Source organism: Aethalodelphis obliquidens, unplaced genomic scaffold, assembly GCF_003676395.1.
Source record: "Aethalodelphis obliquidens isolate GAN/ISIS:26980383/991018 unplaced genomic scaffold, ASM367639v1 scaffold48, whole genome shotgun sequence".
NCBI lineage: Eukaryota > Metazoa > Chordata > Mammalia > Artiodactyla > Delphinidae > Aethalodelphis > Aethalodelphis obliquidens.
In genome coordinates this window covers 556,211-579,945 of record NW_020837992.1, presented here as the reverse complement: position 1 = coordinate 579,945, position 23,735 = coordinate 556,211, and the positions used below count along the sequence as shown (strand labels likewise).

General features: G+C 47.6%; 1 protein-coding gene and 1 long non-coding RNA gene across 3 annotated transcripts; one reads left to right on the top strand and one right to left on the bottom strand.

Annotated features, from left to right (window-relative positions):
- Positions 1-5,030: 5,030 nt before the first annotated feature.
- FMOD (fibromodulin) lies at positions 5,031-15,733 on the top strand. The gene is made up of 3 exons (XM_027082672.1): positions 5,031-6,700; positions 9,413-10,403; positions 14,883-15,733. The coding sequence occupies exons 2-3, from the start codon at positions 9,422-9,424 to the stop codon at positions 15,032-15,034; spliced, it is 1,134 nt and encodes a 377-aa protein (XP_026938473.1). The 5' UTR covers positions 5,031-6,700; positions 9,413-9,421; the 3' UTR covers positions 15,035-15,733.
- On the bottom strand, positions 10,412-23,424 carry LOC113607406 (uncharacterized). Of its 2 annotated transcripts, XR_003427935.1 has the most exons (4): positions 23,287-23,424; positions 18,524-18,605; positions 17,100-17,212; positions 10,412-14,066 (listed from the first exon to the last, which is right to left on the bottom strand). It is a non-coding gene; the product is annotated as an uncharacterized LOC113607406 (long non-coding RNA). The 2 variants fall into 2 exon arrangements; XR_003427934.1 differs by lacking the exon at positions 17,100-17,212.
- Between the last annotated feature and the right edge of the window lie 311 nt (positions 23,425-23,735).

Here is a 23,735-nt window from a genome sequence, read left to right as displayed (position 1 = left end):
TCCTCCTAAATGGAGGGCTGTATTGTCAGACTCCTAGACCCTTTGGGCCTGCTAACCCCCATTTCTGTTTTTTCTTACAAGTGTCAGGTATTTAGTCTGTTTTCTTTCCAGGCTGTCACCAGCTACAGTCCTACTAAAATTGTCTTCCCTCTGACCTTCCCATAGATTAGGATATAAGGTCCTATTTTTAACGAGTTCCTGGACAAACATGCAAGGTGAGGAAAGGAAATGACATTTTCTAAATGTCTCCCATGTGCCAGGTGCTGTGCTAGATACTTACAATTGTTTTAAAACCACCCAAAGAGCTAGGTGTTAACATCCTCATGCTACAGATAAGGAGAACCAAGGAAATTAAGGAAACCAAGGAAATTAAGGGGCATGCTCTAGATTCTGGGATTCAAAGCCATTCTGCCTGACTCAAAATCCCTGTCCTTTCCAAGACAATGACAATATATTGCCCTTCCTCTTTTTGTTTTTAAGGAATTTTTCTTATTTGTTTTTTATTTAATTGTTAAACTATTGTTTTATTTCAGGGACCACAGAAAGAACTAGAGTTCTAGATATCTCACACAGTACTAAGGATCATTATTCCTGGTCTTTGCAGACCTAACTGAACTAGATCCAAGTCCACAGACCTTTGGATGGGCTCATGGGACCTGTTCCTAATTCTTGCTTTGAGGACTCAGCCTCATCCATCTCCAGGTAGGAGTTAACCACTCTCCTCAGCCTGAGGGTATTCAGAGTGGTGCTACCAGTTAGGTGGTATTCTCTCCCCAACCCAAACCTGATTCTTACACTCCTGTCTGGGAAGGAGCTGAGGCATCTCCTCTTGTGGGCTGCTCTGTACATGGCTCTTGAATCCTGACCTTTCCATGACCCCCAAGATAAGTAAGATATTTCCCTATCTATCCCCCAAAGATATTTGTACATTTGTCTGTGGAGGGTTCTACACTGACCTTATAGTCATCTTTCTTGCCCTTCCTTGGGGCAGTTCAATAATTCTAGCCCTGAAAGTCCCACCTCTACCCTTGGCTAGCTTCTCTCCGATTGGTTTAAGTTACCAAAGTATGTTTACTACCCTTTAGTAAAATCCAGCTTCTTCACCTTTCATTTATTCATAATGCTTAGAAAAGGGCTAATATGTGCCAGGCACTTGGCCAAGCATTGTACTAGTGGGAGGCACAACGACATTGCCTCGTTCCTCAGGGAGCTGACAATCTACTAAAATAACCAAAGGATGCTACCATTTATTGAAGGTCCACGTGTGGCAGCCTCCCTACTAGGAGTCTATGTCCTTTATGTCATTTAGTCCTCCCAACATCTCATGAGGTTAAGATTATTGCCCCCATTTTACAAATGAGAACGTTGTCTCACTGATGTTTAAGCAATTAGCCCAAAGTCACAGAGACTACTTTAGTAAGTGGTAGAGCTGGAATGTGAACATATATCTGTGTTCCCAACCCATGCTTTTTCCTTTACTCTGGAGATTCTATATAGCATACTGGTTAGGAACTCAGACTCTAGGGGTGGACAGACTTAAGTTTAGAATCCAAGCCCTGCTGCTTTTAATTGCTATACGACCTTGAACAAATTAATTAGCCTTTCTGAACTTTGGTTTCCTCATCTGTAAAAGTAAGATATGAAAATACCTATCTCATAGGGTTGTGGTGAGAATTCAGAAATGGTACGTGATATTTTAGAGCGAATATCCAGACCTGGTCTCACCTACAGCCAGGTAACATCCGTGACAGGTACCAGCATCCTGGGAACTGGTCTATCCTACACCTGTTCTCTCCAACAGCCCCAAGCACAGTCTGAGGGGAACCATTAGCTCATTTGCAGAACATAGAGGGATGTCACATACTGAGTCACTGAATGACCAAACCCTCCAGGTTTCAAATTTCAGGTTGTCTCCTCTGCCTCCATCCTCATTTAGGTATCGCTCCCTGAACCAACAACCTCCCTTTCCTGACTCAGATACACTCATATTTTCCAGAAGGTGATCTTCTGGAATCCGTCATGTATGTCCTCATCATGTTAATAATAGCAAGCATGCAGTAAATATACAGTAAAAATAAGAGACACTATCCATTAAATAAGAAAGGTTGTTCTCTGTCTTATTTTTAAAGAGCTTATTAAAAGGAAATTCTGAAGCCCTCAATGCATTTCCCAGAACTTGGAACTTGAGATTCCAAGTTCTTATTCTCCTATTGCATTTGAAAGAAAACAAGCCATTCTCCCAGCTCCAACATCTTTGTTTCATCCTCTGGAGAGAGGAGACTATCCATGGTGAGGACTTCTAATGACCACTCAGTGCCAAGGGAATAAGGGGAAACATCTCCCTTGGAAACGCTGAGATACCACTGTTGAGTGCCAGTATAGCCAGGACTTCCCATCAAAACCTCAGACTAGTAAACAGTCCCTCTCTGGCATCAAGAGTTTTCAGGATGGGCAAGCAGCAGGGCCTGGATTGTATCACCATGATCATCTTTCTACTGACCTCTTTATATCCAACTCAATAATTTTGTTTGGGTGGATTTCAGGCTTACCCCTCATCCCTCGGTTGTTTGGGATCAGAGGCTGTTTTATAAAAACAGTGGCTTTTGGGTTCCGTGAAGGTTGAAGTGGAAGGGTTTGGCGGCCACAGGTGCATAACTCTCTTTGCTGGTAGGAATTTGAGTCAGAAGGCACTTTGTCTCTTCCAGACAGGGTGGGTCCAAACATCAAAGGGAATCAGCTTTGCCTAGTGGCTGTGGCTTAACCTGTACTTTTCTGGGTGGGAAGGAAATAGCAATGACATGAACCCCTGGAAAGTCTAACTGGCCTGAAGGCCTAAGGGTTTTCCTGTCCTGGTTGATGGTGGCTGTTCTACCAAACATTGGGTTCTGAAGACAGGCAGACTCTGTAGGGAACCAAAAATACAGTTCACTTTATAATACTTTACCAATTACCTACTAAGCACCAAGCACTATATGCCCAGCTGGGGATAGGGGCTACAGAAATGAATAACATAGCCTCTTTCCTTAGTTTGCTTGCAGTCTAGTAACTGGGTAGTGCTGGCTTGACACCTCCCAGAAAGCACCAGTGTCCCAAATGAACTTTCTTCACATGCGGATTCCTTTGGCAATCTGAGAGACGTCAGGATCCCCTACTTGGTTTCCTATATTGAAATCAAGCTCTGAGGGCCTAGATCCAGGAACCAGGGAAACAGAGAGGCAGTAGTCAAAATGGAGGTTAGAATCCATTGACAAAGGAATTTTTGAACAGTGAATGATTCCCTGAAACTCTTCCTCCTGACCTGATCTCAATCATCCCCTCCCTCTTTTCTTCCTCCCAAGTCTACCTTGAAACAGAATAGGTGACTAAAGACCTAGTGCAAATCCACATGGGGATACTGTGTTTTTTGGTAGATCTTAGTTGGAAAGAATCCCAATCAATGTTTGGCCCCCAGACTCTGCTGACTTTCATTGTTACTAAGTGAAGTATTATTCGGTATGCTGGAATTTAAAAAAATTAACATCTGTACCTAATGGGTGTATTTGTCCAGGCTATCTAGATCCAGCTAAGGAGTGTCTCTCAGGCCCAGTTGCCAGAACTAGTGTTTTCCATTGAAAAGTGACTGCTTTCTAGACTCAAAAATGATGGGAAAGTTATCTGTGCAATTTTTTTTTTTGCGGCACGCGGGCCTCTCACTGTTGTGGCCTCTCCTGCTGCGGAGCAACAGGCTCCGGACGCGCAGGCTCAGTGGCCATGGCTCACGGACCCAGCTGCTCCACGGCATGTGGGATCTTCGCGGACTGGGGCACGAATCTGTGTCCCCTGCATCGGCAGGCGGACTCTCAACCACTGCGCCACCAAGGAAGCCCATCTGTGCATTCTTTATAACCATCTTCACATTAAGGCCACTCTGCCTCTGTCATGAGATCAGAGTTTGCTGCTTATACATCTGCTTTATTTTGAGCAGGTACTCTATCAAAACCTTCTTTGTGTCCCGAACACTTAAGAGCGTGCCAGGCCCAGAGTAAATGCTCATATGCATTAAATTGAAATGAAATATGTGTGGGGTCAGGAAGAGAAACCCTGTATCCCAGCCCCCTCTCATCTTTACAATCCCCTGTCCCCAAATTCAAGCAGATTGGGCCACTGTAATTAGCTGCACTCCATATTAATTGAGTTCAGCCCTGACAGCAGGGTGGTCATTACCCCCTACACTCCAACAGTCCTCTGGCCTTGTGTTGTGAGAAAGGTCTTTGGAGTCGTGCCGGTCAAGGTTCAAATCCTTATTTTACCACTATCCAATCACTTTATATCTGTGATCCCCTATTTCCAACACAAAATATCTACTGTGATTATTAATGAGATAACATACGTAAACCATCTAGTTTATAGTAGGTAGTCAGCAGAGGTCCATTCGTTATATTTAATCTTTTTAAAAACTCTTTGAAATTCCTGAGGAGACTGGGTCCCTAATAAGGATCTTTCATATTATGTCAACATCTCAACCTTATTGGAGCAACCAAAAGTGCCATTCTTTAAAATTCAAATTCTAAATTCTTCAAATTCAAATCTGAGGCTTTCTCAATTGGTACTTTTAAAAAATAAGGAGCGATTCAAATTCACACCCTTGTGCATTGTTGGTGGATATGTAAAATGGTGTATCCACTATGAAAAACAATATGGCAGCTCCTCAAAGAAGTTAAAAATAGATTACCATATGATCCAACAATTCCACTTCTGAACATATAACCAATATAATTAAAAGCAGGATCTCAAAGAGATATTTGTACACCCATGTTCACAGCGGCATTATTCACAATAGCTAAGAAGTGTAAGCAACTCAAATGTCCATTGACAGATAAATGGATAAACAAAATGTGGTATATGCATACAGTAATTACTCAGCCTTTAAAAGGAAGGAAATTCTGGCACACACTACAACATGGATGAACCCTGAGAACATTATTCTAAGTGAAATAAGCCAGTCACAAAAAGACAAAGACTGTATGATTCCATTTATATGAGTCATGCAGAGTGGTCAAATTCATAGAGGTGGAAAGTCGTTCTTTCTACTCTGGTGGTTGCCAGGGGCTGAGGGAGGGTGAAATGGGGCGTTTTTGTTCAATGAATATAAAGTTTCAGTTTTGAAAGATGAAAAAGTTCTAGAGACTGGCTGTACAGCAATACTTAACACTTCTGAACTGCACACTTAAAATTTGTTAAGATAGTGAAGTTTAAGTTATGAGTCAGTTACCACAATTTAAAACAATTTAAAGGGTGTTTCTTGGATGTTAGCATGAGGCAGTTAGTTGAGGAAAGAGCATTCAGGATGCAAGGGTTCATCTAAGCTACTGAGATTCTAAGTAATCCAAATTCTTCTAGCCCCTGAACTTCCAGTTCAGACTCATCTATCTAACTGCCTGCATGCATCTCCACTGGAATGCCTAACAGGCATCTCTAACTTAGACTCTGTCCCTCCCCATCTTTCTAATGTCAGGAAATGGTGCTACCACCCAACTAGTTGCTCAAACTCAAAATCAAGGACTCGTCCTTGACTTCCTCTAACTCCCTATCTGGTCCATTTTCAAGACTCCTTGTCTAAAGATACATTGTTCCCTCTTCCATTGCACTAGCCCAATCTGCCATTATCTCTCAACAAAGGCGGGCTAGAGCTCCTGCTTCCACACTTTCCTGCTTTTTGCCACACAGCAGTCTCTCCCATGTGCTTTTAAAAATGTAGGTCAGATCTTTTCACTTCCTCTGCTTAAACATTCAGAATAAAAGTTAAATCCATGCCATGGCCTAAAAGTCCCTTCATGGTCTAGCTCCTGCCTACTTCTCCGACCTCATCTTCCCCTTGCTCAGGGTCTCTACATCTGTAAAATGGCCACAACAGCAATCATCTCTGGGCCGGGGGCCTCACACAAATTACCTCACAGAGTCCTTGCTACAACTCAACAAGGTACTTGTTGCTAACCCTAAGATCATCATGAGACAGGCGAAAGTGCATGAGGCTAGTGAACAGTAAGTGATCAACAAATGTGAGAGTCCCTTTCTTCCCTTTTATCACAGTGGCGAGAGAGAAACCCTACAGCCCAGACAGGTCTACACTGGTCAGGGATGGAACTGGAGCCAGAGCCAGCTGTCCTGTGTCCTCTCCCTTAGTCCATTAGCCTAACCACCTGCCCGTAGAGGGCGCCGGAGCCCAGAAGGGTGAGCCCTCGCTCTCCCGTGGGACCCGTGGGTTGCTGAAAGAGTTAAGATGCCTCTTCCCAAATCCTGGCCCTCCCCATCCCTGCATCTGCCCTTGTGGGTTTAATGAGAAATCCAGGAGCTTCGTAAGAGACTGTACAAATAACTTCGAGGGCGCCACTAACTCATTCAGCAGAAAGAGACCCTGAGCTGCCAATGCTTTAGGGCAGATGAGTGGAAAAAAGGTGGTTTTTATAGAGTCAGGCGGACAGCAGGATTTTGCGCGGTTGAGTGTGAGCTCCGCCCCTGCAGCAGAGCCGAAAAAGCCAGGATCCGGGCTCCTCAACCCCTCTCTTCACAACATTTGATTAGGAATGTGGGGGCGGGCCCTGGCCTGGCACAGACACACACACTCTCAGTAGACACCCTCACTCCTCTCCCTCTCACACGCTCTCCAACCAAGGAGGCCAGACAGAGAGACGTGGTCATTCTCTGAAAGGTTCAACTCGAGGTAAGTCAGTCATTTTACTTCAGGTTTTGTCCCTGGTAGTTCCACAAAGGGACAACAGCAAAGAGGCTGGGGAGCAGGGCAAGGGCCGGGCGGAAGGAGTCATTCGTCCTTCTCCCATCTGGGCTGTGTCCCAGGATGCTGGAGCCGGGAAAGGGGAGTAGAAGGAAGGGTTTCCAACATGCTACCTTTGTCCTACAGTTTCTTTCTGTTGTTGGGGGACATCCAATTCTCAGGCATGAAAAAGTGAAGGGCCAGGTATCTAGCATAGCCAGCTCTGCCCCACTACTGCTCAGAAAGCCCACCATCCTAGCCCTGTGTCCCTGCAGTCTCTCTTCAGAAGGGTTGTGGTAACTAAATTCTGTTATGAGAGCGGAGAGGGAGTTTTGTGTAGTGTGTGTGTGCGTACGTGTGCATGCACACGCGTGCTTGTGTGTTGCTGGGGTGAAAGGGAAAGAATACACAGAAATATTGAGACTTGACCAGGTCCAAGGAGCTGTGAAATGGGGATCCAATTCAGGTTAGGGAATAGCTCTGGCTTGACCTCCTGGACTCTGACAGAAGGGAGAAATGGTTCTCTAGAATGGAGAAATGAAAGAACGGCAGTAACTCCTGAGTAAGCTCCCCCCAACTCAGAGAGTGCCAGTCCTAGAAACTCTCCACCTTACAAAGCTCTGAGCACAGGAGGGTCTCTATCATTGGGGGTGGGGTGGGTGAGGATTTAAGAGTATAAACCCTGGAGCAACATTGCTAAGAGATGGGGGTAGGGTAAAGAGAGGAATAAGGTACCACCAAACCCTTTTAGCCGTCATGACTCCAAAGGAGACTCAAGTGGGCAGGATGCACAGCCCTGGAAGGCTGGGTCTCGAAGAGGAAGTTGGCTCTTGTCTGCCACGGTGCCTAGTCTGGAAGGAGAAATGGAGACAGAGGCTCACTGTGCCAGCCTCCAGACAGCCACTGTGATCCTGCAGCAGCCCAGAGCTGAGCATGGAAAAATGTGCTACTGGTAATGGGCCATTCCGTCCGTCTTCCCCTGGCCAGTGCCAAGGCCCAGCCAGCATGCCCAGGCCGTGGGTGGCTGGGTTGGCCCCTCAGAAACACTGTGGGCTCTTTGTCTGAGGCTGCCTGAGGATGAGCCCGGGGCCTCGCCTCTGCGACCCAGGGGCCTCGCCTCTGCAACCCAGAGGCTAATGGAATAAAGTGGGCCTAAGGGAATTGCTTTCAGGGGACAGAGAGGTCTGACAGAGACGGTGGCCAGAAGGTGACTAGATTGTCACTATTAGGGTCCCTCTCATCGGTTCATTGGATTTGATGCTGGCTTTTAGACTCCTTTCTTTCTCCTGTCCACGGGTGCCAACCCCAGCCAAGGGCCAATAGCAATGTGAATGGTATACGTGCCTATTCCCAGACCAAGAAAGGTTCTAAGGTCTTCTGTCCAAGGGTGACAATCACCCCTCTGGAAGGGACCCATTGCTCACAGGGGTTATGCAGTGCTTTGGCTATAGGTATTCAGAGTAAGACATCCAGCCTGATATGCCACCCCATGACCCCTCATCTTCCACTCCTTCAGCTTCCCTCTCAGGTGACACCAAACCCACACTTCTCTCTAAACCTACCCTGCTCTCATCTCGCTAGCATAACAAGCTCGAAGGCAATGGGTTGCCAGGAAATGTGGGGGCCTAGATATGGAGACTGGTAATCCAGAGGTGGCTTGGGATGGGAGAGAAGGATGCCAGAATCCCATTCTAAAGGCATGTTCCCTTGGGCATACTCAAGAGGCTTCAATTCCTGTTCCATTGTTTGATGTTCCTCGTTCATTCTCTTGGTCCCATTTGGCTCTTGCATAATGTCCATGGTGGAGCGGGAGAAGTAGTAACACTTTACTGGACAGTGCAGGAAGACTTGCATGCACTCAGTACCCACTCTAGAAGACAAGTGCCACACCTGGGTGGCAGTGGGCCCAGTCTGGAGGGAATCTGTAACTGTTACATGAAGACCCTGTGCCGGCCAAGTTGCATGTGTAGCCACAGACTGCCAACCAGAGAGTTTCCTCCCCAGCAGACTGTTACAGGTGCTGGTACCACGAGCCCAGGCCTTGTGGTGGCTGCAGGGGGACCACAGCACTCCCCACAGACTCAAAACAGAAACCCTCTGCCTTCCCAAGTAGTTCAGATCTTCCCCTTTGAGATCTCAAGCCACTTCTGGCTGTTTCCCAGATATATGGAAAGAGCCAGAGGGCTTTTTCCTTGGACTCTTGGGAAACATTATGTCCTGGGGAGTCCAAACTGGATGTGAATTCAGGCCTAAAGAGCACCCACCACCACTACCACTCCCATGGGAATTGCTGTGGCCTTTCTAGCTCCCCCAACAGTACCTTCAGGTTGCTAGAGGTTCCTATGGGCCTGCCCTCCAAAAAAAATGCAGCACCTCCATTCAAGCTCCTTTTAATCTCAAAGGCTATGTTTCTGCAACTCTATGACCAGAGGAAAATGCACCTAGCTCCCCGCAGACAGCCACGTTTCTGCTGGACCAAGTGTGCAGGGGCGGCACTGGGAGGAGGCCCAGAGGAAGTGAGAGCAAGGCTACTGCTCACAGCTGTTTGCTGCTGAAGTCAGGTCTGCGTAGCTCAAAGACTAAGGCTCACCTGCTCTGCCTCCCTGCCTCCCTAGAGTCTCACTCACGCCTGCTTACTCTGTTCTCTCTCCCTTCTTGCAGAGAGACAACATGCAGTGGGCTTCCCTCCTGCTGCTGGCAGGGCTCTGCTCCCTTTCCCGGGCCCAATATGAGGAAGACTCCCACTGGTGGTTCCACTACCTCCGCAGCAACCAGCAGTCCACCTACTACGACCCCTATGACCCTTACCCTTATGAGCCCTATGATCCTTACCCCTATGGGGGAGAGGAAGGTCCAGCCTATGCCTACGGCTCTCCACCCCCACCAGAGCCCCGCGACTGCCCCCAGGAGTGCGACTGCCCCCCCAACTTCCCCACAGCCATGTACTGTGACAACCGCAACCTCAAGTACCTACCCTTCGTCCCCTCCCGCATGAAATACGTCTACTTCCAGAACAATCAGATCTCTTCCATCCAGGAGGGCGTTTTCGACAACGCCACTGGGCTGCTCTGGATTGCTCTCCATGGCAACCAGATCACCAGTGATAAGGTGGGCAAGAAGGTCTTCTCCAAGCTGAGGCACCTGGAGAGGCTGTACATGGACCACAACAACCTGACCCGGATGCCTGGCCCACTGCCTCGATCCCTGAGGGAGCTCCATCTCGAGCACAACCAGATCTCGAGGGTCCCCAACAACGCGCTGGAGGGGTTGGAGAACCTCACGGCCTTGTACCTCCAACACAACGAGATCCAGGAAGTGGGCAGTTCGGTGAAAGGCCTCCGGTCACTGATCTTGCTGGACCTGAGTTACAACCACCTTCGGAAGGTGCCTGATGGACTGCCCTCAGCCCTTGAGCAGCTGTACCTAGAGCACAACAATGTCTACTCGGTCCCCGACAGCTACTTCCGGGGGTCGCCCAAGCTGCTGTATGTGCGGCTGTCCCACAACAGTCTCACCAACAGTGGCCTGGCCTCTAACACCTTCAATTCCAGCAGCCTCCTTGAGCTCGATCTCTCCTACAACCAGCTGCAGAAGATCCCCCCAGTGAACACCAACCTGGAGAACCTTTACCTCCAAGGCAATAGGATCAATGGTGAGACTTTGGCAAAGGGGAGTGGGGAGGGCTGTCTGCTGCATTGGAAAGACCCAATTCTGAGTGCTGGGGGCAATACAGAAGAAATAGAAATAGGGGAACCAAAGAGTACCAATGAAGTAAGCTGAAAACCCTGCCATATCCCTGTACAAAATGGTACATAGTGGCATACTCTTATACTACACAGCAGTGCTAGGAAAAGTCAGTGGGAGAGTGGGTTGGTACGGAAGAAGACTTCCCAGAAGAGGTAAGTCTCAATCTAGGTCTTGAGAGATAAGCGGGCATGGGCTGGAGGAACACAGGACTGGGCCCTTCTGAGAAATGCAATTGCCACAAACAAAGGGACCAGTCATTTAACAGGCCACCTGGAGGGGGCAGCCAGGAAATTCCTGTGTCATGTGTTAAGCAGTGAGAGAGGCGTTGGGAGAGGTTGGGGAGGTGGCAGTTCATAGACAGGGGGGTTTAAGTTGAACTTCTACGGTCCGTCTCAGGAGGAAAGTGTGCTGTTAAGAAACCGTGGTATCTGCACTTTCTCACTGACCCGGAAGAGGATGAGCTCTCTGTTTCCACCTGATCTACTCATGCCTCGACAGCCTGGTCTTGTGTCTGGATGTTTATTTGCTTTTTAAACATAACAACTGGTGGACAAGAATTTGTAGCCTCTCAGAGCTGAATGCGGCACTTGCTCTGGCTGGTTCTCCCTGGAGTACAAGGAGCCCCTGGTGGCAGGGCAGAGGCCCCCTAGGGTAACATGAGCCTGACCACCGCCAAACCCTGGGGTGGTGGACAAGGACAAGGGCTTCTTGTTTTCCAAGCTCTTCCCAGAAAAGGCCTAAAGTGCTGCCTCTCTGTGTCCAAGAACTAAAATCTTCATTTCAGATTGGATTATCTAGTTGATTTTCAGCTCCCTCTCAGGATCTTGTGTTCACAATGTGCTTACATTACCCCAGGGCCTCTGATATCTTAATCCAGCTGGAAGGTACAGAGCCAGATTTTAACCTCTCTTCCTCTGCAGCAAAGTACCCCTCTCCCTGGGGAATGAAGGACTCATTAATGACCATTGGCAAAGGGCTCTGAAGTAGAGCCTGCTGAGAGCAAACAGCACCATCAAAGCATGGATAGGGACTGAGTCTACAACCTCTCCCATCAATACTTTCTCTCCCTGTGCTCAGGGAACAGATCAGTCGTTTGGCAAGATGTTAACGAGCTAGACAGCCCTCTGAGTGAGAGAGGCACCAGTCCCAGAGGTTGACTGTGAGGTGGGCAAGGTGAAGAGGTCCCTGGTTCTCTAGTTGGAAGTGCAAGACACCATCATGTATAGGGCAAACTGTTTTGTATTTAAAGTCTCTCTTTCTTTGGGGGGTGGGGGGGTGGGGGGGTGGGGGTGCGGGTCTTCCTATTCCCAAGGCAGGGTTCTCTGGTCTCCAAGATGTTGCATGCTGCAAAGGGTTTGACATTTGCTTGTAGCTGTTCATCATCCCACCCAGAAGTCACCACTACTTATCTGCCACCCATTCTAAATACAGGAGGATCGTCACAACAGAAACGTCATATTGTATACAGTGCTTTATCAGAGTTTGACCCTGAAAATGTGACAGCAAAGAGCAGCTGTCATGGGAGAGAAGCCGTTAGTTATTGCCTGACTGTACAATCAGTGAAACTTGGGGTGGGGAAGTCTCCATTGCAGCATCTTGTCACCCTGTCTTCTTGCAGAACCACATCTGCCGCTCAAATACAAGGTGGTTCACCCCTTCCAAAAGCTCTGCTCAAGATAAAATCACTTTAGTCGAGTGTCTCAAGGTCTTGCAAGAAATTTCTCCCTTAAGTCAAACCTAAAAATGTCCAGTGCCTACCCCAAATCCCTTCTTGTGCAATTTAAGCCAAAGCCCCTTTGTCTGGATATCTCCCTTTTAGTCTTCTTTTGGCAAAATAACACCAACTCCTTATTTTACTTAATTAGTGGATGAATACATGTAAAGTGCTTGGTTCGCCTGGCACATCATTGAAAAAGCAATACACAGTAACTATATTATAAGCTTTTCTTCTATTGCCACTTTGAAATTGCCAGGTACAGTTTTGTTCTGTTTTATTTTTTTCATCGCAAAGATGGGGAAACTGAGACACAGAGAAGGAAAGGCAATCTCTTTAGGTCACCCAGATCTTGTAGCATAGCCTCTACCATCAACAGCAAAGGACTGAAAGTCAGGCTTCTCTAGCTGAGAATGGAAGGAGTATCTCTCTGATTCAGACCAACAGCAGGAAAGACAGTTCTCCAGGCTCAGGCCCTCGCCTGGGCCAATGTGAAGGAGGTCTCCCTGCACAGCTGGTCAGGGACCCAGAGCAGGGGTGGGTGGTGAAGGTGGGATATTGAAACAACCCTCTGAGAGGGGAGCTAAAAGGACAGGAGCTGAAGGGTGTGCAGTGGAATTAGGCCCGGCCCTCTCCCTCCCCCTTCCTTCTTCCATTAGCATCTCCCTCAGTTTTTCCAGCCTGGCAAGAGCAGGAAACACAGCTCAGAATGTTATTCAGCAGCTCTGAGATCCAGGGGGCAGGGCGGGTGTACCAGGAGGAATTTGGAAAGACTTTTGTCAGAATTTAATCCGGGATGGAAAGTGTCCTCCGGAGTCTCCAAGCAGAAGCCCCTGTCCTATTCATGAGCTTAGGGAAGATAAACAGGGGGCTCACGGTGCTCAACCTGTGGATAGAATCTACACATGCTATGTGCTGAGCAGCCCCTCAGTGCTCAACAGTTGGGATCCAGGACTTTAGCAGGCAGTCTGAAGGCCCCAGGATGGTGTAGAGAATCTATGGTGGAACCTCTAAGTGCAGTCTGCCGACAGGGTTGGAGGTGATATTTAAGCTGGGCCACTTTACTTCTCCCCAGCCCAACTCACTTCACCTGTTCCACACAGACACCATAGACCTGGCCCCTGGCCTTGGCTCTGCCCCCAACCTGTCCACCTGGAGGCCACTTGATCTATTCCCTGGGACCAGAAAGGAAACATCCAAAAGCATTCCAGGTCTCCACCCCCACCCCGCACCGAGTGCTCTCCAAAGAAGGGTATTTCCTTTTCTCATTATTCTTTGGGGCTGGGTTTTCTATCTTACATTTGCAGTACAAGTTAACTGGCTGCAGCCTCAGCCCATCTCCTCTCTGTCAGTCTTGACAGAGACTGAAAAGAATTGCTAGTGCTAATTTAAAAAACAATTTCTTCATCTATCTAAGCTCTCCATACTGTCTTCCTTGCAACCTTCACATTCATACCCATAATCTCTCCATCCACAATGCCCTCGAAGGTCACCTCTAGGAAGAGAGTTAGGAAAGCCTTCCTCCCATTCCTCCTGCCCTGCTCCAAGCTGACACACAGCTCCTGACCACTGTGGCAAGCAGAGGAATGCCTCTGGTTGAGGCAAAAGCAAGCCCAGCTCTGGGTCTGCCTAAGTGTTACAGCCTACGGAGACCCGACAGGTAACCTCACCCAAAGCCCCTTTGACATGAGCCACCTTCCTGACGCTCTCACACACCGTGTTGAAGGCAGCCTCTAGGGGCTTCAGCAGCTTCTCAGTGGTGACTCTGGCTGTCCTTGCTGGAGTTTTAGCTGAGTTCTTGGTTTTTATCCTTCAAGTTCCTGACCCAGCAGGCCAGAGACAGAGGTGGCTGATCTGTCCAAGAGGACAACCAGAGGGAGAACAAGGTGAATAGTAGCAGAAGGATTTGTATTTAAATCAAACAGAACATCTGTATCAATTAGGACTGCATGGTTTTGAGGGAAAATCTTCAAAAAAGGGTACTTCTTTTGAGATTACAAAAAAGGAGGGTAAACCGTATCATATTAAATGTGGGATGCAAGAGAGTTATTTATTGGACTTTTGAGCTCCATAGCAGCCCTGTTTATCTATCAGTTTCCATCTCCTTAGACCTCAGGGCCTTGCTCACTCCTTTGGCCTTACTCAGAATGTACACGGACAACGCCCTCAAAGCTCTGCATTCAGAGACACTTGTCTCTCAGTCTAGATTTTCTCTCTTTAATTTTCTGCCACTTGCTCTATCTGCAAAGTGTTAGGAAATAGTCCAGATTTAAGTCCCTGCATTTCCCCAGTCTTCCTTCTTAAAGCAATTCAGAAACACCCTCCTCTCCAAAAGCAATCAAAGCTGCTAGGGTTCGTCTTTGACTGCCTTCTGCTGCCACCTGCTGCCTAAAGATGGGAAAAGATCAAGGCCTGGCTGGAAGGACATTCCAGGGTCTACAGAGAGGGATGGGTATGAGGTGGAGCTATGCAGGCAGAGACCCCACTCTGTCTCTGGTTCTGCCCACTAATTGGTGCAAGTATGACTCCGATCCTGGAAAGTGCCTGCCCCACCCAGCCGAGTTCCACCTCTCACATTAGAAGCTTCACAGAGGAGGTCTGGCCTCACTGCGGACCCAGGTCCCTGATCTGGGCTTCTCCGACCCACCCCCACCCCTCTTGTTCCCACAGAGTTCTCCATCAGCAGCTTCTGCACCGTGGTGGACGTCATGAATTTCTCCAAGCTGCAGGTGCTGCGCCTGGACGGGAACGAGATCAAGCGCAGCGCCATGCCGCCCGACGCACCCCTCTGCCTGCGCGTCGCCAGCCTCATCGAGATCTGAGTGGCCCACGCACTGGGTGCGGGGCCAGAGCCCCCGTGCCCCTCTGCATTTGGCTTGATGGTTTGGTTTGGCTTTTGCTGGAAGGTCTGGGACAGATCATGTGACAGAAGTCCATGGGCTCCCTCTACAGTTTTCTACCCTGTAGGCAAGTTCAGGTGGAATCAGGGGACAGGCAGCCTTCTTCTGAGGGACATGAAACTCTCCTTTCCAGGACAGAAGTGGTGGCAGACTTCTTCAGGGACTTCTGTCCCTGAAGTCCCAACCCCAGAAATCTCATTACCCGTTCTTCACAACGATCTGGTGCCGTGAACCCTAAAATTTGCTTGAGCAATAGTACATAACCTTACTTTTTAAACAATCACTGATTCTGTCTGTGAGCAGCGCTTGACAGCTCTGCCATGTACTGGGCTAGTTGTGCAGTTACTCTGGGCTCCCACTCGCTGCTTCTCAGTATATACCTCTTTGGCCAACTGCCTCCTCCTAAGTCCACCTCATCCACTCAACATGGCCCCACAGACACGTCTTCTCTGCCTTGGGCAGAGGCAGGAGACCCCAAGGCATGTGCTCATCTGCCCGGTGCCTGTGCAGAGAACTCACACTCGCGTCTGAGGTTGGAAGGACACCAAGAGTCACCTCTACACCAGAGGTCACCAGTATGATGACCATGTTCTTGGCTTGATGTGGGAGGAGAAAAGCAACCTCAGGCTTAGCTAAATGTATAGGGCTATATTTTAGCAGCTAAGCAATTCTTTGAAGGTGGATCAGACTTCAAAAGAGGAAAGGCCATGGACTCAGCTGGAGACTAGTTTGGGCTTGACTGAAAAAAAAAAAAAAAAAGAGGACAGGCCAGATTCTGCTTATCGTCAGCATCCATAATGGAGGCAAACACACCTCGAATTGGCTGAATTGAGGAAGCAGCTGCAGTAGTTTCATGCTTAGCCAGCACTCTCTGCATTCCCAGCAGCTCCCTACTTGGGTCTTTATCTTCAAAGGCAGAGTCCATGCGGTTCTCAAAGCATGAGAGAGGTAATTTGTCCTCTCCTCTTATGCAAGCAGAAAGGTCTATATCCTGATGGGAGAGACAGACTCCAACCAGCCCAGGATTTGCCAAAGGAGGAGGCTGTGGTATTAACTGTTTTCTCCTAAGGCCACAGTTAATAGTACCAGCTCTGGCTGGAGACGCTCATTGGGTCAGTGAAGCCCAGGCCAGGCAGCCAAATCTTGCCTGTACTGAGCACAAAACCCTCTGCTTTCACATCTCTGAGCTACACTCTCATTACTTAAGATGGCTGTTGCTTTACAGCTTGGGTGGAGAGCAATTAGTTCTTCCCATTTCTGAAAGGAGTGTTGTCTGGGGACCTAACCCTCCTGCTCTTTGGGGTACCATTGGGATGGAGCCATCCAGGCAGCCATGGCCAGGGACTGCTTGAGGACAGCTAGCCCTAATCTGCTCCTTGCCCAGATGCCACTGTGTCCCTGATACAGTGTATGCTTTGAAGCCATTTTCCTGAAAAGGGAAGGGGGGAATACTTGGACTGCTTCTTGGCTCCAGACCTTGAAATCCACAAAAGCCAAACCAGCTCATTTCAACAAAGGAGCTCTGAGGTGAGGGGCAAGGCTGCCCCTTGCCCCAGGGCTCTTCAGAAAGTATCTGCATGTGAACACCATCATGCCTCTATAAAGGATCCTTATCACAGGAAAAGCATGAGTGGTGGCTAACCCAACCAATAAAGTTATTTTACAATTGCATCTGCAAGAATGGAGTCAATTAAGGCAGACACAGAAGGGTTACTTTAAGGGGGGGGGGTCGCATAAGCCTCAGACTGGAGGAGCCCACTTTCTCATCTATTCTGCTTGGGTAGATATAGCTAAGAGGTTTTTAAAAAGTCACCTGTATAAAATCTCTAGTTAGCAAACTCTGTGCTCTGGAAGTTCTTCTTTAAGTCTAACTTTAATCTCACTAGCTCCATATTTCCTTCCATTTGGTCCCCAAGAGATAAAGAAAAAAATTATTTTTTTCAATCATTCTATCATTTTTCTCCTTCAACCATCCTCCCTTGTTTACCCAGTAATCATGGCGCTGGTGGGTCCAGAGTATTGTTGTCTTAACCGCGCCTGCCCTCTAGTGGCAACTATGTAGAACTGAGGGCAGTCAAGTACTGCAAAGCCAAGTTGGGCCTGGAAGAGGAAAATAAGCATTCAAGTAGCCCATCTGCTCTTTCATTCAACTTCTCAATGCACATTTCTTTTTTCTTTTTTTAAAGAAGATGTTGGGGGTAGGAGTTAATTAATTAATTAATTAATTTTTGCTGTGTTGGGTCTTCGTTTCTGTGCGAGGGCTTTCTCTAGTTGTGGCAAGCAGGGGCCACTCTTCATCGCGGTGCGCGGGCCTCTCACTATCCCGGCCTCTCTTGTTGCGGAGCACAGGCTCCAGACGCACAGGCTCAGTATTTGTGGCTCACGGGCCCAGTTGCTCCACGGCATGTGGGATCTTCCCAGACCAGGGCTCGAACCCGTGTCCCCTGCATTAGCAGGCAGACTCTCAACCACTGCGCCACCAGGGAAGCCCTCAATGCACGTTTCTTGAAAGCCTTTAAGAGCTAGGCTTGTGCTTTTAGGACAATTCACTATTTTCTAATAGAGAAATAACCACAACTGATATTTACTGAGCTGAATATATTATTTACTGAAGATATTCACTAATATATTCTGTGAAATTCTGTTTCTAAATCCAGTGCTTCTCAAGAGGGTAGCAGGGGTGGATTATCCATCAGGCTCTGATGGATAAAAGTTGTCTCTTTTCCTTTAAGCTACCGTTTGATCAGTACTTATGTGTTAGGTGTTTTATTTATGTGGCTTCATTAGCATTCCTAAACATTCTATGCCATTGGTACTATTATTTTCACTATTTTATATAGATGGAGAGACTGAGGCACAAAGAGGCTGAGGTCACCCAGGAAGAAAGCATCGAGGCCAGGATCTGACCCCAGGCCATCTCTCTCCCCAGCCTGCCAGTTTTGCTATACTGTTTCTACTGTGCTAGCCTGAAGATCTCTGTGTTACTGGTGTATGCAGAACTGCTAGGAGTGTGGGGGCTGCTTGGTGGTAGATGGGGTCTCACAACGGGGGGGAGGCCATCCGACTTTATTTTTGGTGGACCTAAATTCATTCTGCTAGCATTCACAGTCCCTTTATGAATTTTCCAATTAAAATTCACTCTTCATCAATAAATATTTACCACAAGCCCTTGGTCAGGCACTGGGGATACTGCAGACAATAACGGCAAGCCTTCCTTGCCATTGGGGGATTTATAATCTGGTGCAGTGACAAGCAGTGAACTAAAGAGTCACCCCAAGGACCACATAGTTACAAACTGAGAAAGGGCTGTGAAGGAGATGAGGATGGGTCTACATGAGGATTATCAAGGAGCCTGACCTAGTCTGGAGGAACAGGGGCAGATAATCAGATATGGAGGGAGAGTGTACTTACCTAGATGAAGAGATGGGAGGAGAGTCCAGCAGAGATAACAGCATGTATAGACCTCCTAATGCAGGAGGAAGCTTCCTGGACACTGAAAGACAGCAAAAATGGCTGGGGGCACAGTGGCAAGGAGCAACGAGGCTGGAGCTGTAGGCAGGGGTAAAACCAACTACTGCCTTTATTCTCTTATTTCAGACACAAGTACCAAAAAACTTTACCAACATTCCAAAGCCCCGGCTCAATCTCACAGTTCTGTCTTCCAGCAACTAGCGGGCAGATCTCACTTCGCACCATCAGAGCCTTTTCTGAAACTTTTAAAGGTGGCAATCCATGCCCACTTTCTCCCATTCGGCTCTGATCAGTACCGAGCCCCAATGGACACTTAACCAATAATCAAAGCAACAGAAGGTATGGTGTAACCAGGGAGTCTTGACATTTGTGGACCCCTCTGGCAGCCTGCCAAAGCCTATGGACCTCTTCTCGAAATGTTTTTGAAGGTATAAAATAAAATCCATTGGATTCCAAAGGAAACCAATGAAGTACAGTTATCAAAATGTATAAATATTTTAGATCATATATATATAAATATTTATTAACGTCATAAATAATGAGATCCAGCAACAAGTCTAAATAACTACAGTCATTTCGAAGTGCTAATGAGCATGAATGTATGTATTTTCAATAACTGTAATGTGATATGAAAATATCTGTAATTTCAGTTGGTGACAAAGCTTCAGGCTGCTAATATTGCAGCGACTTGTTACCTTCATAATTGAAGGGAATGCTAAATTTCACTTAGCAGTGTGAAAAATGAAGATTCAGTGTTTTCTCATCCAAGTTCTGGGACGCTCCCTAAATTAAGCCATGAAAAGACAGGCAGAAAGGCAGATCATAGAGGAAAGGCAAGAAGAGAAGGCAAATCATGGTCTTGTCTCTCTATGAGCACAGCTCAATCATTCAACAAATTTTTTCTGTATGCAAAATCCTGAGCCAGATAATGTCAATAGTTGGTGCATTTAGTGTATGAAAGAATGAATGTAAAGGTCTCCAGGTACTTGCTGTGGAATTTGGTGGAGACAAAAATAACTAACTTGCATTACATCCACAGGGGAAGTAGAGAGTTGTTTGTGTCTTTAAACTTTACAGAGTAGCACTTTCTGTATTACTCTGCTTCTTTCAGTGAACACTGTGTGTTCAAGATTTATCCATATTGATTCTTGTGGTTCCAGTTCATTCATTCTAACCATTGTCTGAAAACACCTAAATTTATTTCTCTATTCTCCTTTTGAGGGACATTTAGATTATTTTCAATACTGTAATGTTAGAAACAAATGATGCAGTGAACATCCTTTTATCTGTCTCTTTGAGATTGCATTTGAGAGTCTCTCTAGCGTTTACATCAGGATTTCTTAACAGTGCGCTACTGGCCTTTGGCTCTGGATAATTCTTTGTGGGGCAAGGGGAGGGGGGACAGAGTGGACTGCCTGTAGGATGTTTAGCAGCATCACTGGCCTCTATCCACGAGATGCCATTAGCATCTGTCCCCTCCCCAGTCCAACTCAAAAATATCTCCAAATTTGCCAAATGTTCCCTGGGGGGTCAAAACCACCACCAGTTAAAAACTACTGGTATTTATGCCCAGGAGGGAACTGCTAAGTCGTGAAATATGAACAATTTACCTCTACTAGATTCTGTCAAACTGCTCTCCAAAGGGGTTGTACGAATGTGCACTCACACCAGTTGTACCTGAGCCTCCATTTCCCCACATCCCCATGACGCCAAATACTGCTTCAGACTTTAGTAATTTGGACAGTCTGATGGATGAGACTTGGTATTGATATTTATTTTAATTTGCATGCCCATCTTTTTCTTTTCAAAGATGATAGCAATTACACTGATCTATTCCTTCTTAGAAGCTATGCTGAGCCTTTGTTGACAGTCTCCAAAAAGGAAAGGAGCTAAATCTGCTGGCCCAGCACAGAGAACCTGGAGCTGGAATCTGCCTGCTGAGCATGCCGCAGCAGAACTGGTCCTCAACCCCATCCCAGACTAGCTCCCTCCACCAAGAAGGCTGGGGGGAGCCCCAAATGGGACACAGCCCTCTGTGCTGTGGGGAAGTGTGAGCAACTTGCATCTTTTCTAGTCTACCTGGCCATGGGAGCAAATACAGAGATTAGAAGGGGTAGGGAGGTGGTCTCTCTTGCCGGGTACAGGGGGCTGGGAATAACAGCATCCTCAGTGTCCCACCCAAAGCCCACCCCAAAGGAGCTGCTGTAGCTACAATGGCTGTGATGGCGTTTGTAAGCAGTGGCAGTGGGCAGGTGCAGATGAGAAAGCATCAGCAACAGGTAACTACATGAACAGTAAGTGAAGGGCAGCATCAAAGGTGAGCATCTCCCCAACCTCAGGTCACAAGGCACCAGGCCATGACTCATGAGCATTGGCGAAGGCAGCAGTGAGGATGGTCTGTAAGACCCCACACCCCACCAAGGATAGAAAGAGAGAGGTAAGAGGCAAGCAGCTGTGCTAGCTGCAGTAAGGCACGTCCACCTATTGGCTCCATTGTCACACCACCAGATCATCCTTTACTTGTAAGTCAGAAGAGGATATGTGGGGGATCCACAGTCAATACGACACATCATTTCATGTGTTAGTTGAGCAACCTGGTTAGACTGTAAATTCTTTAAAGGTAGAGAGCGTGTCATATGATCCCTCCATATACCTCACAACAGTTAGCACAAAGCTGGGTTCATAAGTTTTTAATAACAACTGTTGGATCATATTTCTGGGAGCCAAATGGAAATAGTAGCATAAAATGAATTTAATAGCCTGTTGCACACACCCACACCCACACCCACACAAACACACCCCTTCTAATTTCCAAAAACATATGAAGTGCTTTCAACAGTATGACCCCAGTTATTTTCCCAAAATATCTATAAAGTAAGGAGCCAGGTCTGATTCACCCACTTTACAGATAGGGTAATTGAGACCTAACACTTTTTATTGACTTGTCCCTAATGGCATATACTCAACACTGAAACCCAGGTCTGCTGGCTTCCCACTGAAATACACCCCAGTGCTGGGTGCCCCTTGCATCCTCCCTGTCCCCGGCATCTGGCACCACTGAGGTGCCCCAGACACATCATTGCTTTTGTTCTTAATAATGCAAAACATCAACAAAGGCCACTTCTGACATCAACAGGGTACAGCAGGTGATAGAACATGGCAGGATGACCACTAGGGGTCTGGGAGCACTGAACTGCCAGCCTGTGTGTTCACTGAAGAAAATCTATGGACCAGTGTGTAGCATTCAGGGGAGAGGCAGAGACTGCAGAAAAGATGAGTCTCTGAGCAACAAGAAAGGACTTCAGTGGAGAGTTTTGGGAAAAACTTAACAATCACACCTTGGTGTTAATGTAAGTATATGTAGAGGTCAGGTAAGGCACTCCATGAGTCCGTGAAAAAAAAAGACTGTTAAATCCTGTTAAAAATGGGATTACTGTAAATCCTCAGACACTGCTGTTCTAAAATTTTTGAGAGGGAGGAATTTGAAGAAAAGTCCTTGACTCTGAGCTTCCACTGCAGGGGCACAGGTTTGATTCCTGGTTGGGGAATCCCTCAGGCTGAATACGGCCAAAAAAAAAAACCTTGTTAAGAAAAGTCCTTGAGGAAAAACGAATCCTATCTTGCCAAAAGATCTCTCCCTTCGTAAAATCTATGAGCTAAAACAGGACCCATGTGAAGGCTGGGAGCTGTGAGACTGTGCTAAGTTTTATTCTGAGTCCTAAATTGTTTTACTGATAGTAATTTTAAATGTCCCTAGAATCTAGTTGTTATCCCTAGCACCTAAACCAAGAATGGGGGGCTGAGATTAACTGTGGGGAAGTAATACTCATTCCTTCTTTATTAATATCTAAAATAATATCATTTATTAGGCATTATGTGTCAGGCATTTTGTCATAATAATGCTAGGAGGTAGGTGCTATTATCATTAGCATTTTTCATTGGTAAAAACTGAGGTTCAGAGAGGTGAAGTATCTGCTCAAGGTCACACAGCCAGTAGCAGTGGCAGAGCTGGAATTGTACCCTGTCACGGTCTCTAGAGTCTTAATCTTGATGCTACTGTGCTAGGTTCTTTGAATATGTATGTGTATATGTTTGTGTGCATTGAGGTGGGGGAACAAAGTTATTCAAAATGCTTTCTCTTACAAAGCTTACAATGTATGTCCTCAGAAATGTATACTGTACTAAGTCTAGGAGGTTGGTGCCAATAGGTACAGTGTAATAAAGCGGATGATTAAGTTGGTTTTAGAGGATGGGTGACTGGTAACACGGCCCTAGGAGGGCGTGAGCACACACAGATGTACAAAAAGAAAACGAAGAGGGCCCGAGTAACAAACTTGGGAAAATAAACGCCCAAATACAGAGGGACTTTGGAGAGAGGACCGAGGAGGTTTCAGAAACCCGGAACCTCCAAAATTGCTCAAGAAAGGCTGCACCAGCCCTGCAGTCGGTCAGGCTGTGAGGAAGGCCTGAGAAATGGAGGTAAGACCTAAGCTTTAGGGACCCGAGACGCTCTAGCAGCAGGTGGCGGGAGGGAAGGGGTCCCGTCACAGAGGCCGCCACTTCTCGGCCCCTCCCCCGCCTGCCCTTTCCTGGTGAAAGGCCCGATTCTCCGCTACCTACCCGCGTAGCACCTCCACTCCGAAAACGCGTAGTGTCCCGCCTCCCCCCCGCCCCCCCACATTTTTAACTCCTCTCTGCCAAACCTCGACATCAAGGAGAGCTTTGACTGGTCCGCTGTGCCCCACGGCCAGCCAATCAGCAGCTTGTTACCAAGGTGGGGGCTTCCCAGAGGGGGCGGAGGCTGCGGCACCACCCAGTTGCCAAACTAGGAAAACGAACTAGCTAGCGCGTTTGGTCGCGTTTCAAGGTCCCAGACAGCTTCTCCGTAGGGACTGAGGGACGTGGATGATTGGCCGGGGGCTCCTCCCTCTGCCCACATCCGGGAGGGAGGGAGCCAAACACCTGCCTGCCCTCACGCCCCCAGCCTCCCCGTAGCACCACCCTTGCGGTGCACGTCTGAGTGCGGGCGGCCCGCGCGGGATCATCCTCGGCTGTCCCCGACTGAAAGCCGTCGCCGTTGCCCCCCAGGCGTGTTGAGGACGGGAGAACTGCCTCGCTGGAAGGTGCAGAAAACAAGCCCACCTCACACGTT